The 16,565-nt window shown below is 40.3% G+C and overlaps 1 protein-coding gene across 1 annotated transcript in view; it reads right to left on the bottom strand.

The window, feature by feature from the left end:
* Positions 1 to 3,503: 3,503 nt before the first annotated feature.
* LOC110983144 (uncharacterized) overlaps positions 3,504 to 16,565 on the bottom strand; it is a 66,625-nt gene continuing 53,563 nt past the window's right edge. Inside the window, exons 31-42 of the mRNA XM_022242141.2 lie at positions 15,521 to 15,637; positions 14,967 to 15,075; positions 13,652 to 13,744; positions 13,389 to 13,460; positions 11,633 to 11,704; positions 11,180 to 11,251; positions 10,594 to 10,665; positions 9,553 to 9,624; positions 9,071 to 9,142; positions 7,958 to 8,949; positions 6,739 to 6,947; positions 3,504 to 4,857 (exon numbers count right to left, since the gene is read on the bottom strand). Of these exons, the coding sequence (XP_022097833.2) occupies positions 4,669 to 4,857; positions 6,739 to 6,947; positions 7,958 to 8,949; positions 9,071 to 9,142; positions 9,553 to 9,624; positions 10,594 to 10,665; positions 11,180 to 11,251; positions 11,633 to 11,704; positions 13,389 to 13,460; positions 13,652 to 13,744; positions 14,967 to 15,075; positions 15,521 to 15,637 (2,141 nt within the window). The 3' untranslated portion in view covers positions 3,504 to 4,668. The remainder of the gene's footprint in view (positions 4,858 to 6,738; positions 6,948 to 7,957; positions 8,950 to 9,070; positions 9,143 to 9,552; positions 9,625 to 10,593; positions 10,666 to 11,179; positions 11,252 to 11,632; positions 11,705 to 13,388; positions 13,461 to 13,651; positions 13,745 to 14,966; positions 15,076 to 15,520; positions 15,638 to 16,565) is intronic.

The raw sequence follows: 16,565 nt of genomic DNA, 5'->3' as shown, positions 1-16,565 counted from the left end.
CTTTTTCATTTTATGTACAGAAGCCAGTCGGTGTGCCAAATCTGTCTATCCCACACTCTTTAATTAAGCACTGAGAAAATGAAATTTAAGGCTCGGTAAACCCTCAAGATTCGCTTGTTTCTATAATGTTGATACTTTTCTGTGCCGATTTCACTGGTTGCCTGTATAAATAAATTTAAACGATAAACTTCTAATGGTTGATGAGAGCAGCTACAGAAAGTTTTGATTTTGAATCGACTCCCGTAAATCCATACGTACGGTGGATTCTTTAAATTAATGTACACGTATTCCTTATGTTGGTATGGATATCTGCCGTTTCTCGGCACTCGATCCTGCCATATTGTTATTATTATTATTATTGTACCACCAAAACGAAGCCTACTGCTAAATTTGTATGCATCAAAAACCGTTACAACCAGTCTCCATCAGATTTCCAATCATGCCCATTAATTTAATACACGAAGATCAATAGTCGGTCCACAATGATACGGACTCGTTGTGTTGCCCCCAAGCACCCAATCTCATGACAAAAATACAGCTGAACTTCTTAACAGACAATGCACGGGGTGAAAATCGAACACGATTAAAATCGTCAAGGACTCAACGGCTGCCAGTTACTCATAATTATTGACGTCATTATACCGTCTCTACTAGTGTTTATTAAAGCTGTGGCATGTAACCAATTAAGGCGATTTTCGTCATCAAATTCGGATTCTGCCGCACCTAAAGCATTTTACCCTGACGGTAGATTGTTAATTCCAGACAGTGTCAAAGTGTAGAGCAAACAGTGTCTTTCAGATATCTCCACAATCTTTGATGTCTTTAACATGTTTAGAATCAGAATTTTCATTGCTTATGCAACAATAACCTGGATTGTCAATGCGACGAAAGACCAGGCTTTTTATCGGCAGTTCCTGACTTGTCCTACCGGCTGGTTAAAATGGCAGGACTCCTGTTATATCTTGCTACCTCGAAAGATGAATTTCAATAACGCCTCCAGAGTTTGCAATGAGCCTGGGACTACGATGATCGTGCCCGATTCAAAGGAGGAGCATGACTTCATTTGGCATAAAATGAAGATCTGGATGCAGCAATACGGCGCCGTAACTGATAGCGACCTGCAAGTGTGGATCGGTTGTAAAAACACAGACACTTCTCAGCTAAGGTGTCAGGGAGAAACAGACATTCACACTTACCGGAACTGGGGCCCGTCCCAGCCAGACAGTGAATCTGAGAGATGCGTACGAATGGCTGAAATGTTTGGCGGTAAATGGGGCGATCACAGTTGTGGCATGCTATTCCATGTTGTCTGTGAAAGAAAGGCAAATTTCCCTGGGCATTGCCGTTCCCTTGCTCACTTCGTTCGGGTTCCACAGACATGTCTGCTCAACCACGACTACAAATCCTCTCACGTTCGAGGGTTTGAAGAGTGTGCCTTTATGTGTTGGGTAGAGCCTTTATGCTATTCCTTCAATCTCTTACACCGAGGTGACGGAGAGCTGATCTGCCAGCTCAATCATGCAGGTATCGCCGAGGCAGATGAAGTTCACGTCGATATTCAGAACAATTGTTCCCTGTACATCAAGTAGGAACTGTATCCGACAACCGTTGTAACATTCTCGGGGACGCTCTTCGTCTTCACATGGCATTGTGGTTTCGAAAGATTAACCTAAATTGTTTTCAACCCATTCACTCGAAACGAAAAACTCGAAAATTTCTAAGGGCTGTTTTATTGAATGTGCGTTACGTCTGTAGTGATAACCCCTTTCCTTTGCTATTTATTGGTGTTCATAGTTATCTTAAAAGAAAATTTAAGATGAATTTTGACAGATCTATGTCATTGTTTTTATGTTGTAAGGTCACTATTTGAATGCTTTGTATTAAAACTAGATATTTACTCTTTAGTCTAGAGTGTGTATGGGGATTGTACAGGTAAGGGGGGTACCCCTCCGTCCCATATCTTACCTGGTGTAAAAGTAAGGCCATTCAGAATACGAGTGACCGAGCACGTGTGTCCTGTCTTGGTTCAGGGCAGCACGTGAAAACTTATCTGTTTCGTGGATCTAGCTGGGAGGTCCATCTCCCTGCAAAAACCAGATTAGAGACAGAGGGACACAAGACTGTTCTGAATATAGGTTAAGTTTGTCTAGCTCCAAAATATGAATAGATTGCATTAAAACTGGACAAGTCATCTTCGTGCGCACAGAATAACTCTCTATTGATTAATTCAAGAACGTTGCTTAGATCAATAACCCAAGGCGTGAGACGCAAGCAACCTTATGCATGCAACTGTTCTACATTTCTCCACCAAAATGTCCTCCATCTTAGTACCTGGCAAAACCTTTCCCGCGTTATCCAAACGAGGAAACTATTGAAGTTATTTGTAGAGTACGATAACATGTTTGACGCTGTTGCCTTTTACACAAGATCAGCTATTCACTGGAAATCTCGTAAGAGCCCATTTTCCAGCCAATTTCCTAGCCCACAAAGAAACTCATTGTGCTGGTGACTTTATTATTTATTTATTTTTTTACAAATCGGCATACCAAGCGTTCTCACACCAGTGATATGGGCGAGAAATATCCTAATGCGAAACGGTCGCAATCCAGATTTCTGCAGGTTCATAATTCCACCAAATTTACTTGAACATTTTGTGGGGATTTATTAGCCTTAGTCGTGTAAAGAAGACGCAGTCTACTAATAGACGGTAAGATACAGTCTAGTCAAATTCGCTGACTGCAGCTAATATCACTTTCTGTACTTTTGGCGAAACTTTCTTTACTTTGCGACACACCCCTTTACCAGATTTCATTTTTTGGGTTTTTTTAAGGCACGAAGATCAACAGGTGGTGGACAACAACGGCCCACTGATTTCAACTGCTAATCTCATTGACATGCTTGAACACCTGAGATTATTGAAAATGCCTGAAAGACGAGGAAAGTAAATCAAAAGGGCTCTTTTATGTAATAAAAAAAATTTACTTCCCACCAATCAACGGGATCCTGAAACAGTCTAAGAAGATCATATTACAGGAGTAAAATTGATGAATACCCTGTTACAAATTGCAAAGGTTTAGCTGGAATTTACTTCTCTGGCACACACCCATTAAACTCTAGAGCTGAACAATAAATGAAAAATTTGCCCTTTGTAATAAAGATCACGTATAGCAAGTTAAGAAGTAGCGAGCCCTAGCACTCTCTATAGACTAATTTGTGGCGGCACTGCACTCACATGCGCATTCTTCATTTTGACGGGAGTGTAATTTGCAAATGACGACACCGCACAGGGCGAATAGGCAAGGAACGTGCACGTGCCACCTGTCTGCAAGTTATGGCTTCTAATTCTGGTGGCTTAATTATACTATATATTAAAATGTAGGTGACTGCTTGTTTGTGCACTATGAACTGTAAAAACGCCTTTGAACAGAGCGAAAACCAAATTGGGTAGAGTAATTGAAAATTTCTCTACAATTCACCCAACAGATTTAAATGAGGTTCTTCAGTTTTGAAAAGATAGCATAAAAAGCTTTAATTCGATACAGAAGGCATTTAATTCCTAAAAATTTGTCAGGTAGATAAATGTCACTCTGGGGTTGTGCTTTATTGGGTCATTATATAAAGTGCAAAATTGCGAGCAAAATTTGCTTGGAGAATGTATGTAGACGTTAACCTTGGTTACCTCCCAAAAGTCACTTCTCAAGCCAAAGAGCAGGATATGTGATTATTTCCACTGCTAAATGTTTATAGTGCATGAGACCACGGCCATTAATTACACAAGTACCCATTACTCAATATGTATGCAATCAAATTACATCGAATTTTAATCAAGGTTGTAAATAAACAACAAGAACATATTTATAAAATATTTTCACATGTAACCAGTTTAAAAATCGTTGATGTTTTCACAAAGTGACAAAAAACTCAAATTCTAGCCAAACGGACAATCCGAGATAAACACTTTGGAAAACATTTCAACCCGCGCGCAGATGTTTAGGTGCAACATCGTTTGCAGGCATGTGTCCACACACAGACTCGTGCAGGGGTTGTGTGCATTGTCTCTATTTTTGCCGTGCAAACGATGTGACTTTTTGTCACTTCTTGAAAACAGAGAGAAACACAGACTAAGCTTTTTGTTAGTTGTTTGTTTAAAGTTACTAGGATAGTAAAGAACGTTTTGCTTTAAAACTCTGCTTATTTATACTTTGGATGAAAGGAAGTATAATTTTAGGAAAATCTCCAGATCGGAAAAAAATCGATTTTCCGTTTTTTTTTGTGTTTCGTGAAAACAACAACGAAATATCCAACTGTCAAGTACTGATTATAAAATCACGACCGGCTGAAATTTCAAACCGGGTGTAAAATCTGCTTCACAACAGTAGAGAGAACTTTAGGCATTAAACATTTAATTTTCACGCTAAAGCATCGGTAAAGCAACGTAAATAATTAATATCAGATGTCTGCCTTTAATGCTCCATTTCCTAATCTAGCCGGCCATTTCCAAGCTTTCCAAGTGCCTCTGTTTTTCTTACAAAAAGTACGTTGTTCAAAGTTGTCCGTACAACCAAATAGCAAGGTTATCCCAATAACAAGCATTATCCCGTTGGAAAAACTTGCACCTGCAAAACTATGCAGTCTAAAGTAATTGTTGGGATCTACAGAAGTATTTCTTCAAGTCGATGAACTGCTTAGTCTGCCAAGTTTTCTCCTCATCATGGTGACTGTTCGATTCAATTTCTTCATGTCCTCCTCAAAGGCGACATCGCTAGTGCTAGCGCCCTCTCTGTTCACAATATACAGCGCCTCCGCTTTTGGCATGAGCAGCTCCGCAGACCACGTGGTCACAGATGCACTCTCAACCTAATTTCAAACGATGAGAAAAAATGAGAAAAAAAATCCCACCCTAGTAGAGAATAAAGATGTTTTTTATTGATTTACGATGGCATCATGCCTGGGTCAGCCAAGTTGGTGGCAGTGGTTCTTTCCTCTCTTTCAACCTCAGGTTCTTGGTACTCCGCTGAAGTTAATATATGGACTAGGTTCTCAGCCCTGCCCAATTTTATGAGTTTCCCTTGGGATAGTTATAACAAAATCTTCCTCCCAACTCTAAATTGAACATTTAATTTTTTATTCACCCATGTCCTTTGGAGGGACAATTTTTAAACTGGTATGGCTTAAGAAATTACCCTGGTTAAATAAAGAATAAGTATCAGTACTATGTGTTTGGGTGTTCGGTTTTGGTTTGGTTTTGGTGGTGTTGGTTTTGTTTGGTTTGGTTTGGTTTGGCATTACTTTTGCTTTATAATGCCAGGATTGGAGAGTTTTCTCCTCGCAGTCTTAGAAGGTGGCATATCCATCGACATAATACAGACTGAAAGGAAATACATATCTGACATTAGTAAAAATTTACCATCCAACCTAAAATCTGACTGGTTTTGAAATGGGACCAAATAGGTCAGCCTTTTAGCCCAGTACTTATCGAGTCTGACGATCTATTTCTGAAGTTTAGCCTATGAAGCCGAGTTTTCTGACCGCTCCATTGGCCGTTTGAATACAGGAACAGGATATAGTTCAAAAGATGCCGATAGGCTAATTTAGAAAAAGGAATCAGGCATGGTCTTGAGTCTAGAGTACCTTCGTGCATTATATTCTTCTATTCTTTTTATATTTAGTAACACACAGTGGTTTGAATCCATGCTGGAAATTTGGGGGCTGGGGATTGGAGAAAGGTGAGAGGATAACTTGCCGTGCTATGAGATTTTGAAATGCGAAGGGGTGACATCATATGACTCCGACGACTTCGATGTTCGTGATAATGGATGCGTTCGATTAGCTTACACGTGTAAGTCAAACTGACACGAGAGCGTTCGTTTAACCATCACGTGATCCTCGTGCCTGCCCTGGTGTCAGCCACTACTACCCCGGCTGGCGAGCGGGTCTCTGGAGGCTGCCCGAGTGTAATGACGTCACGGATGGACTGTTTCGTGCATGGACGTACATGATGGAACGTGGCGGGGGCTAGACCCTTTTCCCAGAATGCCTTGGCAAGTACACTGCCGCGTTCGATTACCCTTATTTCGAGGTTTCCCTTCGTGTAACACTGGTGTATTCAGGGAAGCTAATCGAACGCACCCATTGGTGTACTTCTGTAATATGTATTACATTCATGTAGAGTCTTGCATCAGAATGGCTTATTTATGGCGCTTCTTTTTCTACTTTGTTTCTTTTTTCGAGTGTTACTGAACGCATTTTAGTCGTTGAAAACTCTGAAAAATTCTTTACAATCAGCTGAACGCTTTGATCAACAAACGTGGGGTGGGGATGATTCAATAGCCAATCCACCGATTTTAAAAATATGCAAAGATATGCACCCCCATGATATGTATTACATTCATGCGGAGTCTTGCATCAGAATGGTTCATTTATGGCTTTCCTTTTACTTTTTTCCGAATGATATTGAACGCATTTTAGTGGTTGAAAACTCTGAAAAATCCTTCAAAATCCGCTGAACGTTTTTACCACAAAATAGCCAATCCCCCATTCTTTAAAAAATGGAAGGATATGTACCCCCATTCCCCCAGGATTTACGAACATGCAACGACATATTTGAATCAAGTAGGTGTCTCAGAGACATGACTGCAACACTGTGTCGTAGATGAAGATCAGGATACCACAGGCAGGTTAATTGCTCATCTTTACTAACATGCTTTTCTCTGTGCCCTTTTCGAGCTACATCCATACCTGACGTAACATAATCTTGCTCTCCGAGATGTCCCCAACAGCAATTCCTTTATCGTGTAAGCCTTGCACAGTGTCATGCAGCTCTGCCGCAAGCTGGTTCAATTGGTCCCCTTCGAGTTTGAGCGGCTCATGCCCTCTTAGAACATCAGAAAGTAAGAGGCAGTGGCAGGTCGACGAACGACTAATATTCCTCAAGGCATCTCCAGCGACTGCACAAAGTAAATGATTTCATTATAAGTACGATATTTTGTTCTGCACATGTGCCTTTTCAATTAACCAAAAGGGGAGGGTTCGGTATCATTTTCCCGAGATCACTGCAACAAATTCTGAAAAAAATTGGCCTATGCTGTCATCTAGTAGACCTAGGTACTTTTCTTCTCTATTTTTGCATCTGAGAATGATTTTCATAGGATAGAAATGTCGCACCCTTCAACATTTTAGATTTGTGCTTCAGGTCACTGTAACTACCGAATAGATTTCAGCAGTTTTATAGCAGTAGATTCTGATAGTATGAGTTGATTGTATGATCGTAGAGTTCGCTCAAATGTCAAAATTTCATTAAACAGAAAATAGCACTTAGACTTCGGTAGCCAAAATAAGGTTAGAAAAACGATAAACCTTAAGAGGGCTTTCATGCGTCTAATATCAGACAACAGAATTTACACTTACATTGCTCGAGTATGGGCTCAAAAGGCTATTCATTCATTAAAATGTCTATTGTTCAGGTTAAGTTTCAATAGAATCTGTAAAGGTGTACAACCGAGAGGGGCAGAACTCATCTTCTAGCCTCGCTCATTTAGGATAATTATCTTCTGAAATGTTAAGGGTTCAATTGCGACTACTACCCGTACCTGTTTTGATTCTTGTCTGGGATTTAACGTAGGCAAATTAAATGTATAAATTAGCTACCTGAAAAAGGTAAAGCTCTGTTTTATACAAGCAAGATTGTTCTCTTCCAAAAAGTAATTCTTGTAGGTTTTTCGAATCTTCATCATTTATGAAAAGTTAATATGAGGCTATTAAAAATTCATTAGAAACTCATCAGGTTCAATAAAGGCCAATGCTAAATTAGGAATAAATGAAAAAGATTGCCGGCGAACTCTGTGGTCGCCAGTGTTAAACGACCAGACCATTGTGCAGCAAATGTGTCATTTTCACGAACTGTGCTTGATTTCGTCTAACACAGCATTTGTCTATAGTATTTCATAATTTGACTTACCTGTAGTGTTTACCCTTTTGACCCCAACCTTTCTGTTCCTAAGCTGCATTGTCGATGCTGTGTAGAGATAAGGATTGAGGGCGCTGTTTAGGGGAAGAATGAAGACCGCAGTCCATGCATACACTGTGCTGGGGATAACAAGCACCCCTGCAAGCGACAAGATTCCCATGATGATCACCGGCATCCAACACAGGAAGTCGGTGCAGAGGATCAGGAACATCCTTCCGGCCATTCGAACCTCCTGGGATTTCTTACTGGAGCGGACCTTACGGGAGGCGCGCCGTGCGACGAGGTAGATGCCGGTGTAGTTGATCAAGATGACTAGGAAGCAGATCATGTTGAAGAAGAGGAAGAAGGCGATGGAGAACTCCCAGCCAGGGAACTTGTCCTGGGTGAGAGGTAGGGCAAGACAAACGCCTGTGCGTCCGTAAAAGGAACTAGAGAAGTACGGTAAGCCAACTAACGGCAGGATGCTAACCATTAGCATAACCGACCACGCTGTGGCCGCTATGAACATGACTGACTTCATCCCAAGGCGTGCCATCTTGAAGGGAAATACCACGCACCAGAATCGATCCAGGCTAATGACCACCAACATCACGACCGACACCTCGCTGGACAAAACTGAGATCAGGCCCGCTACTTTGCAAAGGACGCTCGACTCCCACTCGGCAGCGTGGAGGATGTAGACGTTCCGGTAGGACAGGTCGGCGCTGGCGATGATCAGCATATACCCACCCATCATAAAGTCCGACACGGCGAGATTGAGAATCAGGAAAGCCTGCACTCTGTTCTTTTCATCCCCGCCTCTTTTCAGTCGGCAGAGTAGAACAAGGGCGTTGCCAAGCAACGAGCTGATGCCGAGTATCCAGATGAAAGTGCGCAGTACATCGTTACGCATGAGGTCCTCGCAAGATGAGAACTGATCGAGTGGTGGTGTACATTCCGCAATATCACCGATCAAGCAGCAGAAGATATACCTATCAGAATACCTGGAAAAGAACAAAACACATATTGCCGTGACAATAAAGGGAAAAAAATGGAAAAGACAGCCCTTCAGTAATTGTCACTCTATATCTTGCTATACATGTGAACTGCATATAGTTTACTTACAAAGTCCGTAGATTTTCCAGTCCAACAAACATACTTTCAGAAACACTGTCAATGGAGGTATGGCGAATATCTCTGTGCAATATCAAAACAAATAAATATTACGTATTCACAAAATTTCTGATCACAACACAGCAATAAATGTTTCGTTGTAGTGTTCAAACCATTCCAAGCAATCGATTTTCAAGGACGTTCAATGATCACATGAGCAGTTTTCTACGCTTTCAATGCACGGTTGCAAGGATACAATTTAACTGTACAGTATTCTCACATTACTGTATGTATGCACGGCCTCAAACTGAACGTCTTCATCTCTTCTGGTGTGTAAGATTCAAGCTTCATGTACCATTTTCAGGTAGTCGCACAATTTTAACTTTAACCCTAGCACCTGTTACTGATCACTCAATTAACGTCCGTGCAATAATATACAAAACAAACGTATATTCAGGGATAATTCAAAATAGTCACCAAATTAGACCACTTACAACGTGTTGAGGTCGCTCAGACCAACAAATGTACTTGGTTGGATAGTATTCAGTGACAATCCACGAAGATATCTGCGTGATTGGAAAGAAAGGTAATAGCTGGGTAGTGCCTCAGAAAAAGGGATTCTGAAGGTAGGACATCACATTATGTCTCGTTAAAATATGAATTAAGAAAAAGGCAATAAATTTGTCTGCGATAACTAGCATGAAGCTGTGGCCCCATTTTTTTTTTGGGGGGGGATCCAACTCCCCAGAAGCGGGTCACATTGTTTCTTGGAGAGGTGTGGGTTGTTTTGCAGCGCGTGCAAGCAGTAGGGTGGCATAACTTTGCGATCAACCACAAATGTCCTCGAGAGGGAGCTGATAAATCCGGTAGCCAGAGACCTTCCACTTCACACCTGACAACTGAACTGAGCAGAGACAATACTTTGGAGGTTGATGCTCCTCTCCTTTTGCTGAATCTGCAATATCAATATGTTCATCTCTGTCCATCTCTAGGCACAGACAAAAGAGTCGAACTTCGTCTCTTATATGTACTACTGGATGAGTGGCTTGGATGAGAGGCTTGCAAGTATCCATATGAATTTCATCGTCCAGGAGGAAAGGTCATCCATTCCATCGAGTCCTCCAAATTATTTAGGCCTATTCCTCCTAGCTTACTTCATCTCTTTGAGTTCCCTCATGAGTTTTTCGGGCCAAATAACAAGCCCAAGAGCTAGTAGTTGTATGGCCAATTCAGGCCCAGTCAAGCCTAGCCAACTCATCCCTAACAGGTCTAACGATCTTCTCTAGATAAATTCTTTTTCCATACACCCAATGAAAACATTTCATTCATTTAGCTGAAAATCATACATTTTGGCTTGTTTGACAAAAGCAAATCACAAAAAAATCATGTACGCGTGTTATGATTCTCATACAATGTCTGTCAAATTTAAATGTCAGTCAAATTTTCAAACTTTGTCAAATGAAGAAATAAAAGCATTTCTCATATGTTTCCTTTAACAAATAAAACTTCGCAGGTTTAATTCAGCAAATACTTACAGATGTTTGAGTGACTCAAGGCCTTCAAATAATCCCTCAGTGAGCGTGTTTAAGGGAAGGCCGGTCAAATTGCTTGAAGCAAATGGACATTGAAGGTAGTGTGTTAATCCAAATTGACAAGAATGTAGCTACATAGTCATCATCACAAGTTTTAACTTGATACCACTAATGTATACGACATACCAGTACCGCTCCTGGAACCAAACATCAAGGATTTTGTGCTGCAGTAACGTGAAAAAGTGAATCCGTCCGAATTTGTCTGCATGACCTATGTTTAGTTTCGCAAACAGGTGAAGTTTCAAGGGCCACCGATGGGTGCATATCATCTTTAAAAGGGGGACATTGAACGCCGATGAACTACGGCTTATGCATACGTGCAGTTGTGCACCTTTGGGGTGGGGTACTCGGGGTCACGAACCTTCACTCTAGGGAATAGCTCCTGGGATTACGTCACTGCTGGGGTTAACCTTACCCTATACCATGGAAACTACAAGTGTTACGAATCAGATAGCACTTCAGGTCACAGAGGGGCGACAAAGTAGAAAATTATTTTGCTTGGTCAATGAAAAAAGTCATGATTACTTACAGATGAGAAAGTACACTGAGGCCAATGAAGGCCCCTGGGTCAATAAGCGATACAGGATTTCCAGTTAGGTTTCTGTAAAGGAAAGGATATTCATAGATGTAACATTTTAAATTAAGTTCCATTCAATAAGTGATTAATTTGTAACCCTTCATTCTATGCCAGGGTGGCAGAACTGAAAACGTCGCCCATTAGAAAATTAGCTAGGGAAAATACAAGGTGCTTGAAAAGCCTATTCCGCCATTATGTTGCACTGTTGGCCGATTCCTTCAGGGTTTTGCCCAAACGTGCAAGAAATAAATTATTCTGAAGAGGCGAACTTTTATCATATTGAACCAGATTGCAAATTCATTTCAAGCGTTGTTGTCACTCTTGACGTAATGACACCTGTTTACAAAGTTATCATGTACTGCCTTTAGACACATCATGTATGAGAGACAGGATGGTTATACTTACAAGAATACAAGACGCCTTAGGCCGTGAAAAGTTAGTCGCCTCAAATGTGTGATCTGATTGAATGCCAGTGATCTACCGATTAAGAGATATCACCAATTACATCAAATGTGACGTATTGGCGTCGTGATGATTAACTGAGAGATATACTTAAATTTACAAAGGAGGAGTTATTTTATAAAGCCTCGACCTGGACCAAGAGAAAGGAACAAAAGGAAAAATCCCAACCAGTGTGGCTCTTTTATTGCTCTCTTCTTTTCAACCGTTGAGGGTGCGCTTATGCTCGGGGCTGATAATAAGCTTTCTGTTTCTATGCACGATTGCCCCCCCCACACACACACGTCTTTACGTTCTACAGCTATGTGGACATTTCCTTTTTCGCGATTGGCTATAAATTCAGTGAAATTGTTCACATTTCTTGAGCTGCATTTACTATTTTGACTTAAAACTTGATTTTGGTGACGGTTTATTTAAATCCACGTCGTGCTTTTTCTACGAACAACCCTAACTTCGAAATGCCTCTAAACCTCCTTCCGCGGAGAGCGAAACCTAGTCTGGACTTGGCTTTATGTACTGCACCCGAGATTTACTCAATCTGCACGCACAACGATGGCAAGGTTGGCGAACATTCGTTTGTAGGCACCTTATTGACGCCTATATCGACCAAAGCTTTTGTAGTGTTGAGCTTTAGACAATGTTGATTTTCGTACCTGTATATGCCTCCCTGGCCAAGTGTGGCCTGGGTAACATATACAGAGTGACAAATCTCAAAAGATGTTGTTGATAAACAAAGGACCGCAGGCGACATACACTTACAGTGGTAATAATCCTGGCGTTACATCAAACTCGAGACGCGCTACTAAAACTTCCCCTACCCCGTTCGACGTCCCTACTTCCCGATTTTCATCGCTTGATATGCAAATGATGAATATTAATGAGTGCCACAGTGAGAGTAATTGCATGGGGTGACAGATGAAATGGTCTGCATGTTCCACGACGCGACGCCGAGTGGAATAGACCGTTTCATCTGTCACCGAATGTAATCAGTTTTACCCTTTCACGAATGCGGAAATATTCATTATTTATTTTATATAACACCTATAAAAATCCTCGTCATCTGATTTTCTGAGTGCAGCTGGATTGATTAACTGATCCAAACTGCAAGTGGTCCAGTTGTGAATCATTTATTTCTTTCGATACGATATTCTGAACTCTTTTAAATCGTTTGGCAGCATTTTATGTTTCATTATGTTAGCGGCATTAGCATTACTTACAAAAATATTTCGTGAAATTGTGAACGGCGGAGCTTGATTACTCGTCATTTTGCCACAAAGAAGCTTGCACCACTAGAACCTGCTGTGCGATTTATCCAGAGGTGGTCGTTATTTGTTTCTGACGCACAATTTATAAATGTTTCTGCTCTCTGGGTGCAAGTCGCACAAGCGTCGTGGGTGTGATGGTACAAAAAATTCAATGTCATGTAATCAGCGATCCACCTATCGGTTGACGGGGATTTATGTATTACTGTATAATAATGGTGTAGGTGAACTACTGCCCAATCAGATTAATGGTGCTCTACTTTTAATGAGAATCGTACATTTTACATATTTAACAATACTGAAAAGAAAAAACTTTTTACTACAAACTGTGCCACATTTTTCCAAACTTGCCAAACTTGTAATATTTCCACAGGAAGCTCCTGTGCTTGTTGTTATCGCAAGGAATTGCGTTACCGCAAATGGTACCCTAGGATACTTACAATTTCAACAAATTCGATGACTTGTTGAAAAGGCCGCCCGGTATTTCTTTTATGCCATTACATGGAAGGTATCTGGAAGAAAATGTTTCGACAGATTGTGATTTTTCGTGGTATTAATGTCCACGAATCGGAGGGGTGTGAAGGTGAAAAGCCCATGTCAATTTCATTTCGATATGTGCTTAGTTGGTGACATGTGCATAGTAGGTAATTCAATGGCGAAGATGAGTGTTTGGATTAACTGATTATGTCAAAAACTAACTTACAGTAACGCCAAATAAGGGAAATCTCCTGGAGCAAAGTGCAGCACTGTGTCTGGTGCTCCTAACTCTTCATGATGTCGGAGCGATGTCAATTTGCTGGAAAAGTGCAATTACAATCAAGCTTATACATGTATAACGCTACTACTACATGCATTCACTACCTTGTTTATAACAATTACATTAGGCCTAATGAGGCATCACTTGTAATTGTACAATTATTGTGATGTTAAGTGCATTGAGATTTGCAAAAAAGCGAATTGTTGAGGATGATACAACATTATAAGAGGTGAAACCAATTCGACAGTTCGTCAAGCATTGAACGGAAACTTCCAGTCCTTTCATTCTCCAGTTTACCAGCTGGGCGTACATTGACCTGCACGTTTCTCACTCTTTTAATATCATACGAAATCGGCTATTCACAAGCAAAGCTTGCTAAAACACTTTGCAACTTTCCTCCGAACTGCCATTTTGTACCAGGCCTGCTGGTGTACTATTTTGAAGTATCATGATTCATCAAAATTTGTCAACATGACAAAATCATGATGTCTTTACAAGTTGAACAACTACGAAGCAGAATTAGAGTCAAAAAGATCAGAACATGTTTTCTGAGAAATGTAATGTTTTTTTAAAAATCGAATTTTTAAAAAAATCTTTAATGTTTTTAAAACAGACCGTACTTTGAATTTTTGATTTCATTTTCCAAAACCGAATGAAATCTTTCGTACCTAATATAACGTTTTTGGATGAAATCTTTTAGTTATGACATGTTTTTAAGATACGAATAAACCTTTTTGGACCTAATACGTTTTTAAGATTCGAGTAAATTTTCCAGACCTAACATATTTTGAAGATTCGAATGAAATTTTTCACACCTAACATGTTTATCTGAATTCGGATGAAAGGCAGGTGCAGAACTCACCTGCAATCTGTAGCGAGGGGCTGATCTTATTTTTTTTTTTACATTTTGACCCATTTCAGGATCCTTTTTGTTGATGAAATGTAAAAGAAGTTGTAGTAAAAGAATGCTGTTCAGTTTCAATGTCGTCATTCTGCAGGCCTTTCCAAATGACTATGTATTTAAGGATATTCAGAGGCATAAGTGTGGCAAATGTGGGCTCAATACGGCCGAGTGACGAATAAAGTCAATCACACAAGTTTGGCACATGCCTACACATTTGAAGCAAGATATGGGACGGCGAGAACCCCACCGCCTCTGTGTTTGTCATTGTTTGATCGGAATCAGTCTACAGTGTGTATAGGGATTGGGCAGGTGAGGGGGGTACCCCACCGTCCCACATCTTGCCTGGTATATGCTTACATGAGTCTGGCTTGGGTCGGCAACAAAGCAGCAACTGATTTAGACCAACTTACACCATCACATTTCAATGAATATCCCCGACATTTGCAACCGTCTGGGCAGGTCATATCTGCGTAGACAAAAAGAGATTATGCTTTGGCCTGCTTACTTACAGTAACTTGGATTTGGTTTTTAATATGATACAGGTTAAGTCCAATAATTTTAAAGTCTTCCAACCTTCTAAAGATCAAAAAGCAACAAACAAAACCAAAAAATATATCAGGAAAAAACTTGTAAAGATCTTCAGGCCTTAACGTTATTTGTTTCATCATTTACTGCAGATATTTTCCTTCAACTTATTTTAGATTATCTTGCAGTACTTGTAGATGAATAAATTTTTATAGTAACAGAGCAAGGATGTGACCCTACTTTCAAGCATTTTGCAGCAAAACTGACAGTGTCACTTGGGACCAACTACCTGTATTTTCTATAAAGTACAGATCACCATGTTCCCCTTTGTTGTTTCCTTCTTCAAATTGCAATGCTACGTGAAAACTAAAGTGACACTGACGTACCACAGTAGAATTCGTCATCGCCGTTTGGACACTGAGGAATATCGTCACAAAGCTCATCTGGCGAAACACAATAACGGGCACCATGGCAACGGTAAGCTCCTGGACACTGAAATTCATCTGAAATTAACAATAACCTTCTACTGAATGTGAGATTACGAAGCAATCCAATTAGAAACTACAAATTATTCACTGAGCAGGGCACGTATGTTCACTCACATGCCTTCCTGCACCACTTAGTTAAGATCGTATGCGCACTTGATCACTTGACTGTGGATATCGAGGCAGCTAGGACAGTGTTCCGACACTTACCTCGGCGGATGGAGACCATAATTTATTTTTCAAGAATTACAAATAAATAAAGTTCACGGAGATTACCCGATAACCGAAAATATTGGACAACATTAGACCATCCTATTACACGAACACAGTTGCACAGAGTTTGAAACAGATTCTGAAAAAGTGATTAAAAATAAACGTAATCAGATTGGAAAAAAATATGCCGGCGGTCTTTCCCATTTGCAGACCACTTCTGCAGCTTATCCAAACAGACGAAACAAAGTGCTGTGTGTATTAAGACCCGATAAAAAACATCGGTGGAATTTTCAAGTTATTGCAAATTGAATATTATGCATCCGAATCGTTTGTCCGATAGTAATGCATGACGATGTACATTAGCATTGCTGGAGTACAAGTACATGAACGTGCACGTGTGCACACATAAATCATGGCCGACCATGACAGACAGCCAAAGTTGAAATTGATAAAACTAATGAGACACAATTTGCCATAGCTTAATTTACTTAATTTAATTTAAACCCCTGGGAAGAAGGATATGGTCTGAAGCGTCAAACACAATTTACATGGTGTCCTTTTTCAAACACTCTTTCTTTTACCAAAATATGAAGCATGTGTGGGAAAATAGGAAAAAAAGTTCAAAATTTTGATTTTAAAGAACCCTTTTAACGTTCGGAAATGTAACACACAGATATCTTACACCCCATTTTCACCGAAATGTCGCTAATGATTGACAAAAAGCTCATCACAA

Source organism: Acanthaster planci, linkage group LG21 (assembly GCF_054643075.1).
Source record: "Acanthaster planci isolate LZ-2023a linkage group LG21, COTS_SCS, whole genome shotgun sequence".
NCBI classification, from domain to species: Eukaryota; Metazoa; Echinodermata; class Asteroidea; order Valvatida; family Acanthasteridae; genus Acanthaster; species Acanthaster planci.
The sequence above is the reverse complement of the archived record's forward strand: the minus strand, read 5'-3'. Positions and strand labels throughout refer to the sequence as shown.